The sequence below is a fragment of the Hemitrygon akajei genome, chromosome 9 (assembly GCF_048418815.1).
Source record: "Hemitrygon akajei chromosome 9, sHemAka1.3, whole genome shotgun sequence".
NCBI lineage: Eukaryota > Metazoa > Chordata > Chondrichthyes > Myliobatiformes > Dasyatidae > Hemitrygon > Hemitrygon akajei.
In genome coordinates this window covers 98397527-98424953 of record NC_133132.1, presented here as the reverse complement: position 1 = coordinate 98424953, position 27427 = coordinate 98397527, and the positions used below count along the sequence as shown (strand labels likewise).

The window sequence follows — 27427 nt, the reverse complement described above, 5'->3', positions numbered from 1 at the left end:
AACATACAGATAATATACGTTGTCAATACTAACTCTAAAAGTGCGGGTTTAATAATAATCAATAAGAAATAGCTCTATCGTTGTCTGGGGATAATGGATTGTCCGATGGAAAGATAAAAGTCATTCAGTTCATACAGGCTTCAGCCTTTGGTTGGAGAGAGACAGATTTTTAGAACTTGCCAGCTTTTCCTTTTTTTATGATGTCGATCCTTCGAAATTTCGTTGGTGGTGGTCTCTTCTTTAGCTAAGCCATCTTCCGTGGTAAGGCCCGCCAATTCCTAGGCAAATGGAAAAGGACGCACTCACCCACCGGCTGTCGCTATTAAACGCTGTCACGGGATTTCTAGCGTTTCTCCTGGTGTGTCTAAAGGGGTTGTTCCCCAGACCCTCTTTTATCCTTACTCACGGGGTCTCAGATGTCAATCAGGTTGGGATGATGCAATCCCTCAACCAGCCCACTCTGGTCATTCCCTGAGGGCTTCAATGAATAGTACAGTACTCAATACACAATTCCGTCTCCAAGAGACAATGGCCATATTCCAAACCTGTGTATTCTGGATGTCTCTCTCTCATTTCCTGGGTCCCAGACCCGAATTAATAGCGATCTTGCGATTCTCAAAAAGGAGGGGGCTACTTTGTACCCTTCGGCCCCTCAGAGTTGTGGCACATTCGTAACACCCCCTTCCTTCAAAGCGTTTTTACCATCGGTAAAAACGAAGTAATACAGAGTCTTACAGGATTCTAGAATCTAACACAATACAAAAGTTTTTTTTCCCTACACAGTAATACAGTTATACATTCAATTCAGCATCTAAACAGTTAACGATTACATTGTCACTTCCTTTAATATCTTAACATCTTGTACCTTACTAAAGTCTTGTAGCATCAGACTCCAATTTAATAAACACCTATTTTTATTTCTTTTCTTCAGCAAACAAAACTAAAGAGTTGTGATCTTGGCTTACGTGTATACTACAAAAGTTCATGCAAATACTAATCTTTATTGTTACTTTCAAACTTAACAGTCAAGCTTCCATGAGGGTTGTCTTTATTATTCACATGCTTTGTCGAAATTCCTTAAAACCGGATCCTGCTATTAAAAATGGCATCCCATCAACCCTCGCCCCTTTTCCAGTTAACTCCCACGTGGTGAGCTTGTGCACCATGGCGAAATAGGCTTTCGCCCGCTCCTTTCATAGGAGTTATTTTATCAACAACGTGTTCCAAACTTAGACCATTTTCCGAATTTCCACACAATTCTTTAATTTTAAGCAAGTTGCTAGTTTTCTCTTCAGGACCCTTCAGGCTATTAGTTTTCAGTTTAAACTCTTTGTTCAAACAGCATTTCGAATTCTGCTTTTTCACACCACACTCTTGAATAACAATAGCGTGTGGGGCACCTTTACATTCCAATTCAACCTGTAATTGATTCGCAGGCACCGTGTTACCAAGCCGCCGTTGTCTCTGTAGCCTGGTAGCTGCTTCTGACATCAATCCAGACTTTAAAATTTCTTCATTCAATTTAGGAACTACACTTTTCCCTTTTCCTTCAATAATAATATTCACCTCACCACCTTTTATCTCCTCACTAACTTTTAACACACCTTCGAGCACAAACAACTGGGAATTCTCACTTCCCACTATTACCAAGGTTAACCCTTTCTTCACTGAACCAAGTCCATCTGACCCACGAGGACTGCATTCCTTTTCAACTGAATCAAATACCTCAGACTTTTTCTGAGCTCCATTACTAGGTTCAGTACCACGTGCATCCACATCTTGGACACACTCAAACAGGACATCTGCCTCTTCCAGGCTTTCAATACCCGTACCCTTTTCAAATTCTAAATTCCCCTGATCCTCCCAGCTACTCTCTGGGCAACTCCCTTCCAGAGTAAACTCAACCCCGCGGACTGAAACAACCTCATCTGCCAACCCAGCAGACTTCTTCAAGGTAATGGCATCCTTTTCATCTAGGACTGCCCTCATTTCATTATCGGGAACACCTTTAGAATTTTCAACTTCTTCAAACAGTTCTGCCAAACCAGACAGATCATCCATGTCCAACTCTGGACCTTTTAACAGCCTTATCTGTTTCTCATCTTTACTTCGTGCCTCTATAAATTTTCTCCTAGCTAAGGGCAGGACTACCTTCTCTCCCTAACTCTCTTTCACTTTCCTATTCTCCGTTTTTCCACCCTCTAAACCCACATGGTACAGGGTCGGTAAAAACGTCTCGGCCAAATCGATACTGGCCGGATTTAAACTGGTCTCATTCTCAGCTGCCTTTCTTGACATGCTGCGAGTGATCGCGCATGCGGGATAGATCTTGGAATCTAGGGGCGGGACCTCAACACTCATAGGCCTGCTCATCAGCTTCATTGCTGACCAAACCTTACCACCGGCTAAATCATTACCCAGAAGGACGTCCATGTCAGTTCTCGGGAATTCTGATCACACCCCTATTTCAACTGGTCCAGATACCAGATCACAATTCAGAATGATCCTATGCAAGGGCACCATTTCGGTCCCTTTTCCTATTCCTCTCAAAGCTACCTCTGCAGTCTTGCGACCAAAATCCAGTACCTTACTGCTAATCAATGACAGTTCAGCTCCCGTGTCTCTCCAGATCCGCACTGGAACTGGTGTGTCTCCCTCTCTCACAGACACGGTTCCTTTTGAAATACATGTCTCAGACCCTTCTTGTACTCTGTCTACCTGGGGCTCTCTCATCGATTTACTGATCACTGCAACCCATCCTATAGGGACGGCTGCTTTCCATTTTCCTGTCTCCTTCCTCAGAGTAAGGCACCTAGATGCAATATGTCCCACCTTTCCACAATTAAAACAGGTCAAGCCAGGACCTCTCCTGCCGTCTTGCCTCTCCTCCTCAATCTTACCACTAGCTCCCGGCGGGACCTCTGCCTCAGCTGGCGGGCTTTCTCTACCGTTCCCACGGTCTCTCTGGTAACTTTTATTCGAGGAAAACTTTGTCCTGTGGGTTAGGGCATATTCATCTGCGAACCTAGCAAATTCGGAGATGGACTTATTCGGCTTCTCATTCAAATACATCTGGATATCATCCGAAACACAACCTTTAAATTCCTCAATCAGAATTAACTCCCTGAGACGCTAGAAATCTTCTTCCACTATTTCTGCTGCACACCAGCGATCCAAGAGCACACCCTTCTCATAGGCAAACTCGGTATACGTCTGATTCCACCCTTTCTTTAAATTTCTGAACTTTTGTCTATACGCTTCAGATACCAATTCGTATGTCCGAAGAATGGCCTCCTTTACTTTTTCATAATTCTCAGACTCTTCCTCCTCCGTGGACAACGCCGCATATGCCCGTTGTGCCTTCCCTTTTAACACACTTTGTAACAACGCCACCCACTGATCTCTGGGCCACTTCTGATTCACTGCCACCTTTTCAAAATGCAAGAAATAACTATCAACATCCGTCTCCTCGAATGGAGGTACTACCCTCAACTCCCAACTAACATTAAACCGCTCCTCTCGGTCTGACCCTTGAACTCTTTGCTCTTGCCTTAACTTCTCCATATCCAAGTCATGTTGCCTCTGTTTCTCTTTCTCGGCTCTCTCCTTCTCTTTCTCAGCTGCTTCCAGCTGTTTTAACTGAATTTCATGCTCCCTTTGTTTCTCAGCTCTGTCCTGCTCTTTTCCAGCTCTTTCCTGCTCCCTTTTCACCTCTAACTCCTTTAGCTGGAGCTCAAGCTCCCTCTTCCTCTGTTCCACGTCCAACCTCAATTTCTCCAACTCTAACTGAGCCGTCCCACTAACTGGTACCTTTTCAGGGATATTTTACAATACCTCAGCAGAAAACACATTCTTCACAATATAATACTGAGTTATGGCCCTCCGCACCTCCCACTTTTTCATCGACAACCTCACCTCTGCGAGGCTTAGTCCTTTCGCAATATTTATCAATTCCGACTTTGTGGCCGCCTCTAGCGCCTCCAGAGTCGGGTTTTCTATAAATTCATCCACGTCCATCTTTGCTGGTTTCCCGTCTGGCTACCCGCACAACCAGATCCAAGTTTGGACTTACAAGCCCGATTCACTGGCTCTCCAATTTGGTATCAAATCTCGGGACGAGATCCCCAAGTTGTTACGAACCCCATAACTGGGTCACTTACCAGCAAAGATAGAGAGGTCCGTTGAAGTCTGATGGTACTATTTTTAACAGTATTTATTAGTAAAAATACACAACAATAATATCAATGCAAACATACAGATAATATACGTCGTCAATACTAAATCTAAAAGTGCGGGTATAATAATAATCAATAAGAAATAGCTCTATCATTGTCTAGGGGATAATGTATTGTCCGATGGAAATATAAAAGTCACTCAGTTCATGCAGTTCATACAGACTTCAGCCTTTGGGGACCGCTGGGTTTTCAGTTGTTGGAGAGAGAGAGAGATTTTAGAAACTTGCCAGCTTTTCCTTTTTATAATGTCGATCCTTCGAAATTTCGTTGGTGGCCTCTTCTTTAGCTAAGCCGTTCTTCCGTGGTAAGGCCCCAATCCCAGGCAACGGGAAAGGACGCACGCGAGCCCTCCACAGGCTGTCGCTATTAAACGCTGTCACGGGATTTCTAGCGTTTCTCCTGGTGTGTCTAAAGGGGTTGTTCCCCAGACCCTCTTTTATCCTTACTCACGGGGTCTCAGATGTCAATCAGGTTGGGATGATGCAATCCCTCAACCAGCCCACTCTGGTCATTCCCTGAGGGCTTCAATGAATAGTACAGTACTCAATACACAATTCCATCTCCAAGAGACAATGGCCGTTATCAATGGTTCCGTCTTTCTGGGGCCAGGACACATTCCAAACCTGTGTATTCTGGACGTCTCTCTCTCATTTCCTGGGTCCCAGACCCGAATTAATAGCGATCTTGCGATTCTCAAAAAGGAGGGGGCTACTTTGTACCCTTCGGCCCCTCAGAGTTGTGGCACATTCGTAACAGAAGTATTCAGCATCAGTTGTGGGGAGAGAAAGAATGAACTTTTATTCAGTTTATCCAAGATTTTCCTTCTGATGAATATTAAACAATACTGTGTTCTATTTGCGATTAATTTTGCTCTTCTAGTGGCACATTTTCCACACTTTACTTTTTCCAAGGTATCCCATTGTTGGTAGGAGAGCCAGTGATGAATGGTCGTTAAGATAACATCATTACTTAAGAATAAGGTGAGAATTTCGGCTAAGTTTCATTCCACAGAGATCTGTCCATTCTTGTTTACTTCTTGCAAAAGTCACTGGATAGTGGAAAGCAAGAAGCTTCCAAGGTATGATTTATTTTGCTAACTTTGAGTACCAGTGCTTCATTAATCAGTGTCTTCTGAGTGGTGCAACATTGTCGAGAAATGACTGAGATTGTAGACAACCGTGCTTTCAGCTATAAGACCAAGGCAGGAAGCCAACTGGCCCTATGAACATGTTGAATCCCTCAGTTTGATCATGTCCCATCAATCTTCTTACTTTGGTTCCGTAACCACAAGTGTTTCTGCTAATCAGAGATACACTGCAGACCCTGTTTAACACTGAAGGTAACTCCTCGAAGGTGGAGTGCTATGTAAGTCAGTGCTCTGCGGGGTCATTAATAACATTATGTAAATGGATGTGTGTGCCTGATGAAAAGAAACCTGGGATATATGATATTTTATGTATATGCAGTAATTCGTGGAGTAACAAACGCACAAATAGGCCTAACCTGTACATCAGTGGAGTCGCAACATATCACAGCCGCAGCGGAGGCAGGCAGGTGGTTGTTACATCTTAGATGAGAGACCAGGCTGTGGGTCCTCCTCTAACTTTGCCTTCTTCAAGTAGGTGTCGAGATTTTACTGCCTTTTTCTTAAGTTTCCTTTTCTTGTAACAGCTCTTGGTAGCAGGAAATCACGTCAAGAACAGTCCTCTGCCTTATTGCTTCACTCCCAGTCAGGGTCACTTTGATCGTTGATGGAGTCAATTTCAAAAAGTGCCAACATCAACCTGACGCTCACCAGCTTCCAAACACTATATCATTTGCAGTTTCACATCCATGCTAATGCTTTTCCTAGATGTACGCCCACGCTGGAAGTTGCAGGATTTATGGTTGAAAATGGAATAAATTGGCGAGGGAGCCAGAACGCTTACACGTGTGGGGGAGGCAGTGTGAACTACAACGTAATAGGCTGTGAGTGGCTCAGAGTGGATGTAAAATGCTCTCATTGGCTGATTGAATGTTTACTGTTTGGTCACTCTTGAGAAGTTTTGTTGTTTAGAATGTATTTTTGTTATTTAAATAAATTCAGTAAATAATTGAATAACCACATTGTAACAGATCAGCGTTATGTGGGCCTGAGTGTATTGATTTCAGTTTTAAAATAGTTATTTAACCCCCCCCAGCAGTTGGATGGGGGTGGGATAGTGCAATGGGGGGAGTGTCAAATATGGGCTGCCTTCTTGTGAAGAGAATTCCAAAAGGGGTTTGCACCTTCTCCAATGCCTCTGTTCTTTTAATGAAACTAGAAAAATGTATAAAAGATGCAACAGAGGTGCAACAATTTCAGCATAATTTTTCTGCTTTTCTATGTTAGAAACAAACCCAGCACTACATTGATGTTACTTTGGCTCTTACTGATCTGTAACTACAACCAGCTGAGTAAAGCTTAAATGAAATGATTTTAAGCCAGATATCCCTTGAAACCGAGTGCTTAACTTACAGCTAATTCTTTTTGGACAGGCATCAGCTATACAGTGATAATCTAACTTATATATATTTTTGAAACAGGACTGAATTGTTAAGCTGGAAACATTCCTGCAGGCTGCACAGTCAGTCAGAATTGTAGACTGCTGGTGAAATTATTCAGAGGGATGGAGTTGGCGCACAGTTTATTATTAAATGAGGAAGCTCTGGCACAGATAACTGAGGCGAAGAGGCCTGTATTTATCTTTGAATGGCTACGTTTCTTGAACAAAGTACTTGTGGCTGCGAATAAGGTATGTGAAAACTTGGACCATTCTGTAAATGTGTAATTAGTTTAAGAAATAATTAGCAAAAAAACACTTGTAGCAAAGGCAATTGTTGACTAAATACAACAGCATCTGTAAATTTTCAGTCCTAACTTTTGTACAGTAGGTTGTTCTTAATCTCAACAATAGTTTGCATTTTTAATACATATTTCCTTACAAGATAAATGACAGACATTCAGCCAATCAAATCTATGCCAGTCTTGGGGCAATAAGATCAATCCCCTTTCTCTCTCCCTCGAGTCCATTAACTTCCCTGTGATTAAAAATTAGTTTTGTTTATGACAGGTAACACAAAGTGAAATATGCTGTTTGCATCAATCAAATCAGTGAGGATTATGCTGGGCAGCCCTTAAGTATCCCTAGACTTCTGGTGCCAACGTACGGTCTCTCACAACTCACTAACCCTACTGTACATCTTTGCAATGTGGGAGGAAACTCAGCTGGTCTCTGGGAGAGTGTTCAAATTCCTTACAGACAGCAGTGGGAACTGAACCTGTATGTTGTAGCTAGCACTGTAATAGCATTACACTAACTACTATGTTCTTCTACCACTTTCCTGTAATAGTACTACTTTATAGTAACCAGTTAACCTAGCAACCAGCAGATCTTTGGGATGTGAGAAAGCTAGAGAACTTGGGGAGAGCTCCAGAGACACAGACTGCACCGGAGATTTAGATTAAACTCTGGTCATGGAAATGTAGCATAGAAAACAGGCCCTTCGGCCCATTAGGTCTTTGCTGAGGCTAAAGATAATTATTTTATTCTAATCCTACCCTAACCCACTTTATGCTCCCCTTACTCCTATCAACTTCACCTGGCCACCACTCACTTGCACACGACGGGCATTTTACGGACCCACGTTTCTCGGAAGTCGGAGGAAAAGTGCACAGACACGGGGCGAAGATGCAGAGTCAGCACTACAGTGACTGAGGTCAGGATCACACCTGGGCCTCTCTGGCTGTGAGGCTGCAGCTCTATTCACTGTACCGCTGTACACTGTACATCTTGCTATTCTGAACTCTGTACAGCTCCAGCTGTGAGATCAGGTTTCGGTTCCCATCGCTGTAAGGATTCTCCACATGATGGTGTGTGTTTCCTCCAAATGCTCCGGTTTCCTCCCACGTGCCAAAGAGGCACATTTAAGATTAGTAAGCTGTGATCATGCTATATTGGCACCAGAAATAGAACAACAGTTGTGGGCTGCCCCCAGCAAATACTCGGACTGTGTTGGTCATTGATGTAAATGACGCATTTCACTGTATGTTTCAGTGTACATGTGACAAATAAAGCTAATCTTTAATCTTTGAGTTATAGTTATACAATTATGAGTTAAATATTTTGTGAATAATGGGTGTTTGTAATATTCTAATTGGTGTATTTTTCAGTAATTTCTAATCAGATTTATAAAATGCTGGTTTACGCATCGTTATTTATCAAAAGAAAATCTATCCATGAAATCATCCTGGCAGTAGTTCTAAACTTTAAGCAGCCTTGTTCTGCTCCAAAGTTACTTGCCCATCAATAACAGTGAGGATGTGGATGTTGTGAATGTGTTGTTTTGGCCATATAACATGACATTTGTTGTTGTGCACAAGAATACAATGCAATGTAATTGTGACAAAGTATTGGGATGCTCTTTCATAAGCAGCTCTGTTCCCATGCCTATACTGTATTGCATCGATTTTATTTTGGGTGAACAAGTACTGCATACAAAAGCAAACAAGCATGGCCTCCTCTACTGCCACAATGAGGCCTCTCAGGTTGGAGGAGCAGCACCTCGTATTCCATCTGAGTAACCTCCAACCTGACAACATGAATATAAATTTCCCTAATTTCTAGTAGTTTCTTCCCTCCCTCCCCCCCCCCCCCCCCCCACTCTTTTTCCATTCTCCATTCTGGGTCACCTTCCTCTGGTATCCCTCTGCCTTCCTTTTCTTCCATGGTGCACTCTCCTGAAACCACTTTTTACTGGGCGTCTCTAGAAACATGGCTGGTTAACCCCCCGCTAACAAGCCAATGGACTCAGTGGTGAGAAAACCACCTTTCTCGAACTCCATACATCTAAGGTTGCTGTGACTTGGGTCCCACCAGACCAGGAGAGCTGGGATGTTTTGGCCATCCACACCCCAATCTGAGTGAATACTGTGTAAGTGCTGCCTATTTGCAATTATCCATCTGCAAGAAATAACAGATCATGCACCACATACAATTATGAAAAATATAATTACAAATCTCAGATTTACTGAGCAGTTAGTAGGAACAAGAAAACTAAAAAAAATAAAAAGGGCCCATTGCAGTTAACCCATTTCAAGCTCCATCTCGAAGTTGTCTTTAACTCGCGTGCTGGACCCACAGTCTGTGTGTAAGCATACTCCACCTTCCGAATGTTGCGTAATATCCACGTGAACAAACGGCTCCCCCGCGGGAGCATTGGTCCTTCCTCCTTGAAGCCATTCATCCATGCAAAGCACCTTGTGCAACAGGGATGGCATCCTCAACCATCTTCCCCCAGTTCCCCCCAAGAGGACCTTGACCCACACCAGTGTCTGTCACCAAAACCTCTCGCCCAGCGTTCTCTAGAACCTTCTCCGAATTCCACCATCCTGATTGGCTGACACAATATTCCTTAAGTTGAACAACATAGCCCTTTATCTTACAGAACTGCTAAAATTAAATGCTTGCACAGAATAGCAGTAAAAATCTTAACCAGGGCGTTACACTCCTCTCAGATACCTCCTTCTTCAAGCCTTTACCATCTATCACCTCCCCCCTCATCTGGTCTCGCATATTATTTGCCAGTTTGCAGTCCTTGCCCTACACCACCTTATTCTGGCTTCTCCCCCCTCCCTTTCCAGTCCTGATGAAAGGTCTTGGCCCGAAACACCGACTGTTTATTCTTCTCCATAGCTGCTGACTGATCTGCTGAGTTCCTCCAGCATTTTGTGTATTGCTCAAAATACTAAATTTGCCAGCAATCGAAATATATCAGTACCTACTGGAACTATACAAAAACCCAGACATATCTGCAGGGAGATATTGGGGTTAATATTTCAGATCAATAAAAGCATAAGAATTTTGCTGAAATGTAGGCAGCTTCTCTGCATAGTTGTAGGCTTAAGTAGGATTGGAGAAAGTTGAAGGAGCAAGCTCAAAGAGAGATTTGTAGCAAAGCATAAAGGCCTTAAGAGGTGGTAACTGCATTCCTGATAATAGAGCCATAGAGCATAGCTTTTTCTTTACTCAATCTGTGCTACCATTGAGCACCCTTAACACTGATTCCTTTTTGCCTCACCATGCTCCCATCAATTCTCCCTCTGATTCTACTGTTCATCTATACACCAGGGGCCAATTAATCCATCAGCTAGGGAGGGTACTTGTGTCTGCTGGTTCACGGGAAAACCAAATGTGCGCAGGTAGAGTTGGGTGAGGGATGTATGTATAATGTGCAACAACTGCTTCCATGGTCTTGGCTGATGTTATCATGATCTTGTAAGGAGAAATTCTAAGAATTGTGAAATGAAGCACTAATTTCATATGCCAGCAAATATGAAACTTAGACTGTTTGAAGATCATTCTCAATTAATTTGTTCATTTTTAAAAAACATTATTGTTTGAAAATTCAAGGTGGATGTGAAAGAAAAGCAGAAGAAGTTGGTAGAACAGCTGATTGACCTGATAAGCAGTTCACCAGGCCCTCCCACACGCAAGCTACTAGCTAAGAATCTTGCTACTCTCTACAGCATCGGAGATACCTTCACTGTCTTCCAGACTTTGGATAAATGTAATGACATTGCCAAGAGCAAGGATGACACGTCAGCCTACCTGCCAACCAAACTGTATGTAAAAGTTCCAAAAACATTTGAGGAATTACAAGCTTTTGAAACTTGGTTGATTAATTTAAATAGTGTGACTGTTGCAGGATGCATGAATCATGAAATTTTATTGCATAGAAGGAAGGTATTTGGCCAACTCATTGAAAGCATTTTCCATAAGGTCACAATCCCATCCTATTTCCCTGCAATCTTACAAATATTTTTATCTAAGTTTATTACCATTTCCTCAATAAAGGCCAGCCCCATTTTAAGAGTGCATAAAAGAAGGATCTGCTCTGTCATTGTTAAATTGTTATCCTATCAGTAGTGTGCAGGTTGGGAGATGCTTTTTAAAACAAAATTTGCAGTTTATTTATGTAATATAGGAAGTATTGCATTAAAAACAAATCCTGCAAACTTTGAACTTGTGTCCCATACACTCAAATTCATGTCCTGATATTGAACTTGAGAAAATAGAGTAGTATGCTTTCTCTAGTATGAGTAACAAAACTGTTCACCATTTGCACCTCATTTATTGTAATAGTGTACCACCCCAAGGGGTCGCGTGAGTAGCAACAGTCCTATGGGTTTTAAGGATTGTAATAAAACATTACTTAGTGTATTGACTATGAATGTAAGAATGAAAAGGCATTGCATAGTTTATTCTTGTAATTTTTTTTATGATGAATAAAGTTTATTTTGATATTAAGACATCTCCTTACTATGAAAGCCAGGCCCCTCAGAGGATACATCAGGTAGCATTTCTTCACACACTTCCCTCAATCTTCTGCTACAACTTGAGGTTGATTCCAAATTTCCTGACTATCACTGTAAATGTTTCTTGAGGAAAGGAATGGAAGGTTACACTGAACTCAGATGCTGAACATCTCTTGTGTAGTTGAATGTGAGACATGTTGAATGGCTATCTCTTGCTTAGACCTGTATTAGAAGAGAATATAACTACCAATGGATGGCTTTGTCATTGGCAGGGCAGCTGTGGCTTGCATTGGGGCCTTCTATGAAAAGATGGGCAGAGTGTTGGGCAGCTCCTTTCCTGAAACTGTCAGCAATCTATTAAAGGCTCTGAAAAGTGCAGAGGTAAGCAAATAGTTTATAAACATTTACAGATTGAGGCAATGTTAACTGTGATATTGATGAAGATACTAAATTGCCTGTATTGTCCGGAAGTGCCATGCTATTACAACATCTGTTTATCTGTGCTAGCCTGAGTGTCGCAGAACTGTTATCGGTAAAGAAAAAGCTGATGACTTACTAGGTTATAGGAAATAATTACAATGTAACATAGACTATGACTATTCTGAACTTGGACTTGTGCACGGTCTTCTGGCAGTCTTGTAAATGGATAATGCCATGATTGTGCAGAACAGACTGTCCACAGGGACAAGATGTACTTGTTTCCTTGATTAGTATCTTACAGAGAGTTAGGTGACACAGCATCCTTTTCTCTGAAGCTGGTTGTACAAGACAACAACTCTCTTGTGCAAGAGTATGTTTATGTGGAGTTGGGCTTTCTCTACTTTCCACTCTTTCCTTCTTTCCTACCACTTCTAGTAAAGTAGACCAGCTGTTACTTCAGTGCAGTCAGGAAGCAGAATCTTTGCTCACCTGTATTAGAGGGTCTATGAGAGTGTTAATACTGAAAATTTTGGAGATACAGACAGATAATAAGAGATTAGCTATTCAGGACGGGAATAAAGCTTGGATTCAGTACCCAAAATGAAGAAACACTTAGGTGGAAATTTTTCTTCAAAAGTACCATGGAGGCTCAATGCATCAGTAAAATTCAAGACAGATTTTAGACTTTTGGATATTAAAGAGTTTGGGATTTGGTGTGGGAAATTGGTGTTGAGGGAGAGAACAGCCTGGCCATCAATGAATGGTGTGGCAAGTGTGAGGGGCCAATTGTCCTATTCATGCTTTTTCTTCTTTTAAGGACACAGTGGGATTGTTTTATATCCCTCCAATGGACAGTTTACATTCTCAAATGGCCAACAATAACTTTGTTAATGCAGCATTCCCTCAGCTGATCACTTGAACAATGAAGAGAAGATTTTAAGTTTGAAGTTGTTTTTGCAATCATTTTAGGAGTTTTCACATTCTCCCTGCACCATAAGGATCTCCTCTGGGTGCTCTGGTTTCCTCCCATATCCCAGAAGACATAAATGAAGGGAAATGAATGTGATAAGACACATAATAAAAAGCAGCTACTTCTTTTGCTTTTGGGTTGGGTTAATTGTTAAGTTGTATGTTGGTGACTGGTAGAATTTGGGAGGAGCTGATGCAAGGTTCTTTCAGAAGACTAGAACGAGGCATAAACTGGTTGCTTCATGATTGTTTTATTAAGTAATAATAGAACAAAGAGGATTGGAAATGGAGTAGCAGTGAGTCTAAGAACAAAGAGGGAAGGAATGGAAAAGAGCAAAGATGGTGGGCCAACTTGTTCCACCTTTCTTATACCACAGATAAACATATTCCATTCAGATTTGTAGATAAGAGTTAAGCAATCAGATAGCCCCTATTCAAATAATGCAATAACAGAGAAGCTTCCTTAATCATACAAAGAACTGTAAGCATTTGAGGAGACATTGAAAAATTGCATATACATATTGTGGCCACTAGGAAGCATTATAAACAGTTACATGTATATAAGCAGTTATACAAAATGCAAGCAGGCATGAAGTTTTAAACTGCACAGAAAGTAACAATTATACAGTCTAATCCAACAGAGTAGAGCTACAATTGCAAACTGATGATGTCGTCATCCACTTAGTTATGATATTGGTTGAAATTCAACCAATATCACAATTAAATGGATGACTCTATCGTCACTTTGTAATTGCAACTATTCCTAATGTCCTGGTTGAATGATGATATCTCTTTCCCAGGACACCGGGGAGACCTTGGCTGCAAACTAAGGTTACATGTTGAAGTGCAACAGACAAGGTGTTATGTTGGATAAACTCAGCAGGTTTCAGACCAGATGAAAGATCTCGACCCGAAATGTCTGTCCATTTCCCTCCATGGGTGCTTCCTGACCCACTGAGTTTCTCCAGCATTTTGTGTTCAGCTCCAGATTCCAGCATTTACACTTTCTTGAGTCCTAAGTGTTCAAGTGTGAAGTGGGGCTTAAAATCCAGAAGAAGGTGTCATTGCCAATAACTAAGTGACATCAGACTGTATATTCCAGACAAGAAAAGCCATGATTTGATTTTTTTTTTGGGCGGCATGGTAGCATAGTGGTTAGTGTAATACTATTAACAGTGCCAGTGACCTGGATTCAGTTCCACTGCTCTCTGAAACGCTGCCTGTTCTCCTCATGACCCTGTGGGTTTCCTCTGAGTGCTCTGGTTTCCTCCCATATTCCAAAGACACATGGCTTAGTAGGCTAATTGGTCACAAGAATATAATTGGGCAATGCTGGAAGTGTCTGTTGGATAGATAAATACTTTATTAATCCCAAAGGAAATTACAGAATCACAGTAGCATTACAAGTGCACAGATATAAATATTAGAAGAGAAATAGAAAGAATAAAAAATAACATCATCATTATTACTTTATTGTCGCCAAACAATTGATACTAGTACGTACAATCATCACAGTGATATTTGATTCTGCGCTTAGTGCTCCCTGGAGTACAAATCAATAGTAAATATAATAAAAATTTAAATTATAAATCATAAATAAAAAATAGAAAAGGGTAAGGTAGTGCAAAAAAACCGAGAGACAGGTCCAGATATTTGGAAGGTATGGCCCAGATCCGGGTCAGGATCTGTTCAGCAGTCTTATCACAGTTGGAAAGAAGCTGTTCCCAAATCTGGCCGTATGAGTCTTCAAGCTCCTGAACCTTCTCCCGGAGGGAAGAGGGACAAAAAGTGTGTTGGCTGGGTGGGTCCTGTCTTTGATTATCCTGGCAGCACTGCTCCGACAGTGTGTGGTGTAAAGTGAGTCCAAGGACAGAAGATTGGTTTGTGTGATGTGCTGGGCTGTGATCACGATCTTCTGTAGCTTCTTCCAGTCTTGGACAGGACAACTTCCATACCAGGTTGTGATGCACCCTAGAAGAATGCTTTCTACGGTGCATCTATAAAAATTAGTGAGGGTTTTAGGGGACAGGCCAAACTTCTTCAGCTTTCTCAGGAAGTAAAGGCGCTGGTGGGTTACCACAGTCTAACAGGAGGGGGTCTAACAGTCACTTTCCCGACTGTAGGTTGACTAATTATAGAGCCCATTGGCCAAGGGTAAGAATGGCTTCATACAACATTCTTTGGGGCATTGCAGTTGTCTTAGTCTATTACTAAATGTGCTCCTCTTTTTACCCAAGGTGGCATGCAGAGAATGAGAAACATTGTCCAGCATTGCCAGGATTTTCCGTAGGTTCCTTTGTTTTACCACAACCTCCAGTGTGTTCATTTTAACTTTCTAAACAGCTTATTGAGCCTGTTGGCATTACCCACGTTGATGCAATTGCCCCAGCACACCACTGCATAGAGGACTACACTGGCAACAACAGACAGGTAGAACGTGAAGGAGAGGCCTACATACTCCAGAGGACCTCAGTCTCCTCAGGAAGTAGAGGTGACTCTGGCCCTTCTTATACACAGCCTCTGTGTTGTATCCCTAATTAATAAAAATAATACATTTTTTTTAAAAAAGGAAAGGAAATGTTGACATTGGGGAAGGTACAGCCATTGAATTTCATTAACAAAGTGACCTAACAACTTTGTCAACGTAGTTAAACAAAAATACTTTTTTTTTGTATTGCTAAGACCCATAAATGGAAGTGTGCAATTGATCTATTCTTCAGTTTCTGAAAACTCAGAAAATATTTTGCCACTGCCTAAACTTTTGCTGGGCATGTGTATTGCAACTTCTCTCATTCTGAGCTGTTGAGAAGCTTGCCATCTACAGTACATTTAAGAAAGGACAGTAGCTGCTTTTTATCAGAAACATATGAACACAAGAGATTCTGCCTTTATACCAAAAGCCAAGAAAAAACCTATTTTATTGTTTCTGCAAAATGCTTGTATGGTCATATGAGCATCTAAAGCAAATGTGCACTTGTAATGGTGATAGCTGCAAACTGGAATTCTTTGTTTCAGCAGTGGCTGGACCAGTCATTCTTCTAAGTATCGCATGTTCTTATTTTTAATTAATCACCACGTACATTACAAAGCTGCTGTCAAAAAAAAATCAGCATTTCTTAAACTGCAATCTGCAAAGGGCTAATTATTACTGAAACTTTAAAAAAAGCTTACAAAGTACTTGAACTTTCTCTGTGGGGAAGATTGCAGCAAATCCGGAGCAGGGTTCTTAGTTGAACTCCTGGATTGCACTCCTGGGTGCTTGGTCTGTGCTACCAGAGACTAAAAGAATGAGACTTGTTTTTATACTCAGATATTCTAATGCACTTTACAATTGATTAAGTACTTTTTAAAATTGTGATTATAGGAAATGTGCAAACAATTTATGAAAAGTACAAATAAAATAAAAGCAAGATAATGTGCTAAAAATCAGATTATTTTTGGTTGCTTTCATTAGAACATTGTAGAGCAATGTTGTGCGGACCCTTTTACCTACTCTATGATCAATCTAATGCTTTCCTCCCACTCTTTTTCTTTCATCCATTTGCTGATCTAAGGGTCTTTTAAATCTTCCAAATATATCTATCCATACTACCACCCCTGCTAGTGTATTCTATCAATTTCTGTGTTTTAAAAAACACTACCTCTGGCATTCACCCATGTTTTCTTCCAATCACCTTAAAATTACGCCCTTTCGTATTAGCCATTTCCGCCCGGAAAAAGGTGCTGACTGTCCATTCTATCTATGCCTTAAATTACCTCTATCAAGTCACTTCTCATCCTCCTTCACTCCAAAGAGAAGTTCCCTGGATCGTTAACCTCTTCTCATAAGATGTGTACTCTAACCCAGGCATATCATGATAAATATGCCCTGCACCCTCTCTAAAGCTTCCACATTCTTATATTCAACCAGAATTGAGTGCAATGCTCAGTTAATTTCAACAATCTAAATTACTTTTGGTTGAAAGATAAAGGTTGTCCAGGCCATCTGGCGAAGGGTCTCAACTTAGCTTTGAAGTAATGATGTGGGATCTTTTACATTCACCTCATGATTCAAATGGGGTCTTGATTTAATATCTTACTTGGATGTTAGTGAGTCCAACAATGCAGTACTCCCTTGCTTCTATGATGGGAATGAGTGCCTGGAATATGTGTTCATATCTCTGAAGTGGGGCTTGGAAATTGCAACCTTCTGACTCAGCATTAAGAATATCGCCCACTGTGCACGAGTCATCAATTCCTCAGTAAAACAAGATTTCAGAATGTGCATCCACTTGTGCTGGTGGTGGGTGGAGGGGGGGGGGTGGCGTGGGATGTTGGTAGCAGAGACATACAGCTGGTACAAGTCCTATGCCAAAATGACCAGAGTTCCATCTGGACTCCAGGTGCTCACTGGTGCCTGCACGTTCTCTCCGTGTCTGTTTTTTTTTCCCTGTCTTCTACATCTCAAAGTCATGTAAATTGGAGGTTAATTAGCCACTGTAAATTGCCCCTAGTGTCCAGATACATTGTAGTACATAGGAAGGACAAGTTAGTGTAAGATGAGTCCTGCAGGTGCTCCATTTCTTTCCACATTCTAAAGACACAGGTTAGTAGGTTAATTAGTTACATGGGCAGTGAGGGTTCTTTGCGCAGGAAGGGCCTGTTACCACGTGTATCTCTAAATGAATGAATGAATGAATGAGTGAGTGCTTGAGGCTTGGTGTTCACTTAGTGGACCAAAGCTGTTGAGCCCATGTTGTGTAACCCTGTGACTCTAATAGAAATGACTCCTGATAAAGTCCTGAAGCTAAGGTTCTGACTTGTACCTTGCCTTTTTAGTAAATTTCCAATGGAAGTCTCCATTGCAAATGAATAAATGGGGATTTCTACTGTCACTTGTAGATATTCAGATAGAATCCCTTACTTTAAATTGAAGGTTGAGTCTGTCCTAGTCCAACCGTACTTTACTGAAGGCTGCGTGTGGAGTTGCATCCAGGTATCAAAGCCATAATGGGTCTGCTGCTTTCTGAAGTCTCTGTGTTTTGAACAGTCTCAGGGCCGCAGTGAGGTTCTGCTGAGTCTACAGAAGGTGCTAAATGGTTTGGGAGGTGCAGCTGCTTCTTGCCACCGTGACATCTACAAAAACACACGTTCTGGTTTGACTGACCGATCCATGGCTGTTCGGTGTGCTGTAGCTAAGGTAAGAAATTTTTTTTTCCCTTTAGTACATTTCAAGATTTGGCCTATGTAATGTTCTTGGTATGTCAGCAAGCATGCAGACTGCAAGGTCTTAAAAAAAGACAAATGACCAATTAGTTGGGAAGAATATTGGAAAGGTCACAAAAATAACTCACTGATCTGTTTTGAATAGACTACATTGGTCCATAATGACTACTTGCACAAATAATATATGTAGGAGCAGTTTTAAAAGCCAACACTTTGAATTGTGCAGTAGCACAGAAAGCATTCTGTCTTGGTGCAGCTTGGTATGGTAATTGCTCTGCACGTGACTGCAAGAAACTGCAGAGAGTTGTGGAAATGGCTCAGAACATCAAAGGACTAGCCACCCGTACGTGGATTTTGCCTATACTTGCTATCTCAGTAAAGTAGCCAATGTAATCAAAGACCCACCAACATCCAATGTCCTCTCTCCTGTCCCATCAGGCAGAAGATACAGAAACTGAAAGCATGTACCTCCAGCTTCTATTCCACTGTTATCATGCTCTTGAATTGCACAATAAGATGCCCTCACAATCTACCTCCTTATGATCTTGCACTTCATTGCTTACCTGCACTGCACTCTTTTGATAGCTTTTACACTTTATTGTACATTGTTATTGTTTTACCTTATTTTAGCTCAATGATCTATATAAACAGTATACAAGGCAAACTACACACACAAAATAAGACCATAAGACAGAGGAGCAGACCCAAGACTAGTTCAGTCTAGTTTTTGTACTGTGTCATGTAACACCATGGTCCTGAAAAACGTTGTCTCATTTTTACTATGTACTGTACCAGCAGTTATGGTCAAAATGACAATAAAAGTGACTTGACTTGATTTGAGGACGTATCAACAGAATTAGGCCATTTGGCCTGTCAAGTCTGCTCCACCATTCAATCATGGCTGATACTTTTTTTTCCCCTCCACAGCCCCACTCCCCAGCCTTCTCCCTGGAACTTTTGATGTCATGGCCAATCAAAAACCTATCTATCTCCACCTTAAATACACAAACGACCTGACCTCCACAGCTGCCTGTGGTAACAAATTCCACAAATTCACCACCCTCCGACTAAAGAAGCTTATCCACATCCGTTATAAATGGATATACCTCTATCCTGAGGCTGTACCCTCTTGTCCTAGAGTCTCCCACCATGGGAAACATCTTCTCCACATCTACTATGTCTTGGCCTTTCAACATTCGAATGCTTTCAATGAGATTCCCCCCCCCCCCCCCCATCATCCTTCTAAATTCCAGCAAGTATAGTCTCAGAGCCAACAAACGTTCCTCATATGATAACCCTTTCATTCCCAAAATCATCCTTGTGAACCTCCTTTGAACCCTCTCCAATGTTAGCACACTTGGATAAGAAGCCCAAAACTGTTCACAATACTCAAGGTGAGGCCTCGCCAATGTCTTATAAAGCCTCAGCATCAGATCCCTGCGCTTATATTCTAAACCTTTTGAAATGAATGATAGCATTGCATTAGCCTTCCTCGCTGTTGACTCAACCTGTAAGTTAATCATTAGGGTGTTCTACACAGGGACTCCAAGTCCCTTTGCATCTCAGATTTTTGAATACTGCTACATCAGACTTTATCAAATTTCAAGTTGAACTCAATCCCCACACTTACAGACTGAAAAATAGCTTTTTCCCCAGAGCTATAATTGTTCTGAGCCAATTGATCAAGCATCATCCATAAATTTGTTATATTGCTACTTTTAATACTGGTTTTATGGCTGTCATGCATCTGAGTTGCGCTTTTGTACTGCTGGACATTGCTTGTACTGGCTGGTAACTTGATTTTATTTATTGTTTATTTTATTTGTTTTATAGCATTGAGTACGAGAGTTGCAATCTCATTTTCACTGTATTGGTGCATGACAAATTGTACTATGCAATGACAATAAAGATATTTCAATTCAATTTCAATTCAATCACTTTCTTCTAAGGGTTCCTTTACCTTAAGCTCTCTAATCGCCTCTGGTTCATTACATAACACCCAATCCAATACAGCTGATCTCCTAGTAGACTCAACGACAACAACAAAGCCATCTCGTAGGCATTCAACAAATACACTCTCTTGAGGTCCATTACCAACCTGATTTTCCCTGTCTGCCTGCATGTTAAAATGTCCCATGACTATGATAACATTGCCCTTTTGACATGCCTTTTCTATTTCACATTGTAATCTGTAGTCCATATTCTGGCTACTGTTTGGAAGCCTATGTATAACTGCTATCAGGGTCCTTCTGCCTTTGTACTTTCTTAACTCAACCCACAAGGATTCAACATCATCCAATCCTATGTCACATCTTTCTAACGATTTGATGCCATTCTTTACCAGCAGGTACCCTCTGCCTACTTTCCTATCCCTCCGGTACAATGTGTAACCTTGGACATTCAGCTCCCAACTACAACCATCCTTGGACCATGATTCAGTGATAGCCACAACATCATACCCGACAATCAGTACAACAAGATCATCCGCCTTGTATCTTGTACTCTGTACATTGAGATATAACACTTTGAGTACTTACAGTATTTGCTACCCTTTTAGATTCTGCATCCCTAATGCACTGATACTCACCCTGCTAGCTGCAATTTTGACCTATCAACTGCTTGCCCTTCCTAACAGTCTGACTGCACACTATCTTTGCTTTTTTTAATCATCCTTCCTATCCTGAGTACCTTTACTTCGGTTCCCATCCCCCTGCCAAATTAGCTTAAACCTTCCCCAAAAGCTCTAACAAACCTGCCTGCGAGAATATTGGAAAATGCTGGAGGAACTCAGCAGGGCAGACAGCATCCAGGGAAAATCGTAAACAGTCGATGTTTTCACTGTATCTAGGTACCTGTGAGAAGAATAATCAAATATCAGTGCTCTAATATGGTGTTCGCAGTATGAGTCTGAATTATAGGCAAAAATCTTGTTTGGAGAACTTCTGACTTGGAGGCTGATGTGCTATCATTAGGCAAGACCAGCTATGATGCAAAAGAAGTAATCAGGGCTGCAGTATTTAAACAAAAATGGTCATTTTTTTCTGAGTAAGGATCCAATTATGGTAGATCTGAACACGTTTAAATTAAGTATATTTTGTCAGTAATTGGAATGTATTATGGTCTGAAAATAGCAATAATGGAGTTTCTACGAGAAGTGTCAGCCTAGATTGTGAACTTGAGTCTCTGGATTTGGACTTTTATTTGCGACCCAAATCTCAAGACAAGACTGTTCATTGAGTTAGAGCTGACACCTGATTCTCTGTCTTGTTGGTTAGGGTTTCCATTGTGGAAATGTGGCTATTGGATTTTCACTGTAGTAGTTGTGACAACATTGTTCATTCATAAAAATGTATCTGCTTCTATCCTAGTGCCTCTTAGAATTGCAGAAAGAATCTGTTTTCATGTGGACCACAGAACTGGAAAACCTGGCTACTCTCTGCTTTAAGGGCCTAGAGGGATCTAACTATGCAGTCCGTGTTGCAGTATCCAAATTACTTGGAACTGTCATGGCAACGGCTTTGACACCCAAACAAGCAGCAGGTGTGTGTCTCGGAAAATGTGCTGGTACATACCCAAAATAAAAGGTTTCAAAGGTTCTCAAAATTATGCAGTGTTGAGAAGGATGGAAGAAGCAAGATCAGAAGTAATGGAGACATAAGAATGTTGGAAAAAGATTAAAGACTAGATATAGTTGTCACATGTATATTGAAACATACAGTGAAATGCATCGTTTGCATCAATGACCAACACAATCTGAGGATGTGCTGGGGGCAGCCTGCAAGCGTCACCATGCTTCCAGTACCAGTGTAGTATACCCACAACTTACTGACCCTAATCTGTGCGTCTTTGGAATGTGGGAAGAAATCAGAGCACCCGGAGGTAGCTTGGGTGGTCTTGGGGAGAACATAGAAACTCCATATAGACAGTGGCAGGAATAGAACCCCAATCACTGACACTGTAAAGCATTATGCTAGCCTCTGTAGATGGGGTGAAATATTATAATAAATTGGTTGAACTTCTAGAATCCTAATCCTGCAGTATACATTTAGTGGTCACTTTATCAGGTATCTAATAAAGTGACCACTGAGTGTATTTCTGTATGTTTGTTGTTTTCTGCTGTTGTAGCCCATCCACTTCAAGGTTTGACGTGTTATCCGTTCAGAGATGCTCTTTTGCCCACCACTGTTGTAATGCATGGTTATTTGAGTTACTATCGTGTTGAACCAGTCAGGCCATTCTCCTCTGACCTCTCTCATTAACAAGGCATTTTCACCCAGAGAGCTGCTGCTCACTGGATGTTTTTTGTTTTCCACACCATTCCCTGTAAGCTGCAGAGACTGATATGCCTGAAAATTCCAGCAGATCAGCAGGTTCTGAGATACTCAAACCACCCAGTGTGGCACCATGGTCAGTGTCATTTAGATCACATTTCTTCCCCATTCTAATGTTTGGTCTGAACAGTGGCTAAACCTCTTAACCATGTCTGCGTGGTTTTATGCACTGAGTTGCTGTACATGATTGGCTGATTAGATATTTCATTAACAAGCAGGTGTACAGGTTCAATCTAATAAAGTGGTAACTGTATATATCTGTTTTATTTTAGCCACCTTAGATTAGACTTGAATGACTATTATCTCATTTGTCAGAAGTATGGTGGTTGGCTGTAAGCTTGTTGCTGTTGTATAGCCTGTTTCCAGGTACTGAATGGGTTCTGTTTTTACGAATATTCACAAGTTGATCTTGTCTGTGTATCAGAAAATACACAAAAATCACTTGATATACCTCCACAGTTTTGTAATAAATGGCATTAAATTGCACTGGACTGATTAAAATAAAATGATTACTACTGATTAAACAGTTACTAAAAGTGGAGAGAGAGAGAAAGGAATAAATGCATGTACAATGCCTGTAAAAAGTATTCACCCCCCCCCCCCCCCCCCACCCGGACGTGTTCACGTTTTATTGTTTTATAACATTGAATCACAGTGGATTTAATTTGGCTTTTTTTGGCACTGATCAACTGAAAAGACTTTTGTGTCAGAGTGAAAACAAATTTCTACAAATTAGTCTAAATTTATTACAACTACTAAACACAAAATAGTTGATTGCATAATCACTCACCCCCCTTCAAGTCAGTATTTAGTAGATGCACTTTTGGCCTGAGTCTGTGTGGACAGGTCTATCAGCTTTGCACATCTGGACACTGCATTTTACCCCATCCTTCTTCACAAAACTGCTCAAGATCTGTCAGGTTGCAATGGGATCGTGAGTGAACAGCCCTTTTCAAGTCTAGCCACAAATTTTCAATTGGATTGAAATCTGGACTCTGAGTTGGCCACTCCAGGACATTAACTTTGTTTTTAAGTCATTCCTGTGTAGCTTTGCGTTATATTTGGGGTCATTGTCTTGCTGGAAAACAAATCTTCTCCCAAGTCACAGTTCTCTTGCAGTCTGCAACAGGTTTTCCTCCAGGATTTCCCTGTATTTTGTTGCATTCATTTTACCCTCTACCTTCACAAGCCTCACAGGGTTCAGTTCAGTGAAGCATCCCCCCAATATTGCAGCCAACCCATGCTTCATGGTAGGGATGGTGTGTTTTTGATGATGTGTGGTATTTGGCTTATGCCAAATATAAGATTTAGTCTGATGGCCTAAAAGCTCAATTTTGGTTTCAGCAGACCATAAAACCTTCTTCCAGCTGAATCCAGAGTCACCCACATGCCTTCTGGCAGATTCTAGCCAAGATTTCAATAGTGGCTTTCTCTTTGCCACTCTCCCTTAAAGCTATGACTGGTGTAGCACCCAGGCAACAGTTGTGGTATGCGCAGCCTCTCCTATCTCAGCTGCTGAAGCTTGTAACTCCTCCAGAGTTGTCATAGGTCTCTTGGTGGCTTCCCTCACATCTCCTTTCATGGTCACTCGGTTTTTGAGGATGACCTGCTCTAGGCAGATTTACAGCCATGCTACAGTATATTCTTTCCATTTCTTGATGTTTGACAACTGTATTCTAAGGGATATTCTGTAACTTGGAAATTTTCTTGTATTCATCTCCTGTGCTTTTTAATAATCTTTTTGCGGAGTTGCTTTGAGTGTTCTGTCTTCATGGTCTAGTTTTTGCTTGGCTACTGACTCACCAACAGATGGGCTTCAGATACGGGTGTATTTTTACTATAATCAGTTGAAACACCTTGACTGCACATGGTGATCTCTATTTAACTAATTATATGACTTCTAAAACCAATTGGCTGCATCAGTGATGATTTGGTGTGTCATCTTAAAGGAGGTAAATACTTATGCAATCAATTTGTATTTTATATTTGTAATTAATTTAGATCACTTTGTAGAGATTGGTTTTCACTTTGACATGAAAGAGCCTTTTTCTATTGATCAGTGTCAAAAAAAACAAATTAAATCCACTGTGATTTAATGTTGTGAAACAATAAAACATGAAAACTTCTGGGGGGGGGAATACTTTTTATATAGGCACTGTGTGTGTGTCAGACTTCTGAATATAATAATATGATATAATCTCATTCTGTTATAACAGTCTGTAAGTCAGGCATTCTTAACCAAGGAACAACTTGTCATAAGTACACATTTATATCAGGTTAACATTTTCTTTGCCGCTATTTCCTTTTTTTCCCCAAGCCACTTACCTTCACCTAATTCTATCAAAATTAGCACACTTAATTTGATCAGCACAATCTTCCTTTTTGTACTATTTTCACCCTGTCCTTTTTTTTCTGGGGTGTACATATGCAGGTGTCTTGAATAAGTCAATACAGTTCACCTCTATCGTTCCAAGTGGTAACATCATTCCACTCTGAATAATTTGCTTCCCAAGTTACCTGCTGGATAGATCAGTGATCATCTTACAGTAATGGCCCTTGTTGTGGGCAGCATGGTGGTGTAACTGTTAGTGTAATCACTTTACAATGCCAGAGATCACTGATTGAGGTTCGATTCCCAGGGACTGTGTGGATTTCCTCCCACATTCCAAAGATTCAAGTTAGGGTTAGTGAGTTGTGGGCATGCTATGTTGGCGTCAGAAGCATGGTGACACTTGCAGTTTTCCTGATAGCTTACCTTTTATTTTCAATTGTTTCAGTGATGCGACAGAACGTGAAACGTGCCACCTTGGAAGAGGTGTTGGAGCTGATGGCCACAGGATTTCTGCGTGGGGGATCTGGATTCCTGAGGAGTGGTGGAGAGATGCTGAAAGGTGGGGGGTCCATCAGCCGAGAAGTTCGAGTCGGGGTCACACAAGTAAGTACCTTGAGCAATGGGCAAAATGAAGCACCTACACCTTGGCATTAAGTTGGTAGTTACTGAAAGGGCATGACTAGGCTGCAACTTTGACTGTTATAACTAGTTTCATTGCTTCTGCAGTATTGTTCTTGAGTTAGCGTTCAATTCATTGCCCCATTCTATTTCAGGAATTCTCTGCTTGAGTGTACTACTACTTTCAACCTATCCTCAAATTTCGATGCTTCAAAAAGGCATCATCCATTATTAAAGACCCCTACCACCCTCTTCTCGTTACTACCATCAGAGAGTAGGTACAGGAACCTGAAGATAGTTTTAGGAGCAGCTTCTTCCCCTCTATCATCAGATTTCTGAATGGTCCATGAACAATAACTCACCATTTTTGCACTCTCAGCACCATTCATTTATTTTTATTTTTCTTATTGCAAATTATAGTATTTTTAAGTATTGCACTGACTTGCTGCCAAAAAACAAATTTCACAACTTACTTGTGATATAGACTTGATTCTGAACCTCCTTATTGAGAACCGCTTCAATGGCTTTCCCCATCCATTTGGTTGCACAGTCATCACCCTGAGCTGCTAATACTGTTTCACTGTCCTCGGGACCAGATGAGAGAAAGCAAAGTTTCTTCATTGTGGGGCTTGAAAAAGGAGAGTATATTTGTTGATTATGTCCTTATCTGCTCAATTGTTCCAGCTAGTACCCAAGATGGAGCTGACCAATTTTACAACTTTCTGTAGCTTCTTTCTGTCCTGTGCAGTAGCCTCCCCCCACAACCACCAAACCAGATAGTGATGCAGCCTGTCAGAATGTTCTCCATGATACATCTGTAGAAGTTTTCAAATCAAATCCCTTAAAACTCCTAATAAGTAATTCAATTACAATTGAATAAGTAATTCAATTATAGCCACTGTCTTGCCACCTTTATAGCTGCATCGATATGTTGGGACCAGGTTAGATCCTCAGAGGTCTTGACACCCAGGAGCTTGAAATTGCTCACTCTGATCCCTCCATGAAGATGAGTGATGAAGGGAATGCATCTGGAACAGGAAAAGCAGGATATTTTTCTGATCCCTGTTTTGGTATTCTCTCTCTCCGTTACAGGCGTACGTTGTATTTGTCACCACTCTCAGAGGGCAGTGGCTGGAGCGTAATTTTGCCATCTTCCTTACCCATGTACTGGAGCTTGTCTCACATCCCCGGGCCACCCAAAGCCATGTGGAAGCGGTGTATTCCCGGCGATGTGTATCGTTCATCCTTCGGGCAACTGTGGGCAGCCTGCTGGGTGAGAAAGCACAGATTGCAGCTGCAAAGGAGATTTGCCAGGCTATTGCCAAGCAGATGAAGACAGTGGGTAAGGAGAAGACTTGTTATCGGATGTTAGTTTTAACAATCACCTTTATGTAATGATCGCCATCTACTCATGCAATCAACACATATCATGTGTGTACATCATGTCTATGCCTGCCCTTTGGAAGAGTTGTCCAAATTGTTCCACACCTCTGTTATATTGCTTGACTATCTCCTTTTGGAAGTCACTCTGCTGCTTCCATGTTTTGTCAATGCTGACATTTTGTGGAAGTTGTGGCAAGAAAGGGGTTAAGATAATGTCCAAGCAATAACAGTATATGGATAAAGTGTGGTTAGCCCACGCAAGTCGGGTCTTTGAAGATCATAGCTTCCCTTTTGCACATCATGGGTCCAGAGCAATTTGGCATACCAAGATACAGATGCAACAAAGGATTCTAGGGTGATGCTTACTATTGGTTAGTTACTTTACTAGTTTTGAAGTACTATTGGCTTTTAAAATTAGTTTGCATATCCACAAGGTTACCAGTTGGTCAATATATGTATCCAATTAATCAATTTCTGGTTAAAAATGGCATTTCTTTGTTCAGACTTCAACAGTGTAGTGACAGGCACCAGGCTGTTTTCCACATGCCAAACTGTGATTGAGGAACAAGTGTGAGTTTTTAGAGACCAGTTAATCAGC

At 41.2% G+C, this 27427-nt stretch overlaps 1 protein-coding gene across 3 annotated transcripts in view; it reads left to right on the top strand.

Annotated features, from left to right (window-relative positions):
* heatr5b (HEAT repeat containing 5B) overlaps positions 1-27427 on the top strand; it is a 146114-nt gene that overhangs the window by 8481 nt on the left and 110206 nt on the right. Inside the window, exons 2-9 of one of the 3 annotated variants that reach the window (XM_073056615.1) lie at positions 6088-6203; positions 6801-7009; positions 10667-10878; positions 11844-11952; positions 17990-18139; positions 21534-21705; positions 25274-25431; positions 26539-26788. In XM_073056615.1, coding sequence (XP_072912716.1) covers positions 6884-7009; positions 10667-10878; positions 11844-11952; positions 17990-18139; positions 21534-21705; positions 25274-25431; positions 26539-26788 — 1177 coding nt within the window. In that variant the 5' untranslated portion in view covers positions 6088-6203; positions 6801-6883. Of the gene's footprint in view, positions 1-5146; positions 5216-6087; positions 6204-6800; positions 7010-10666; positions 10879-11843; positions 11953-17989; positions 18140-21533; positions 21706-25273; positions 25432-26538; positions 26789-27427 lie in introns of all 3 variants that reach the window. The other 2 variants (XM_073056616.1, XM_073056614.1) reach the window with 2 other exon arrangements.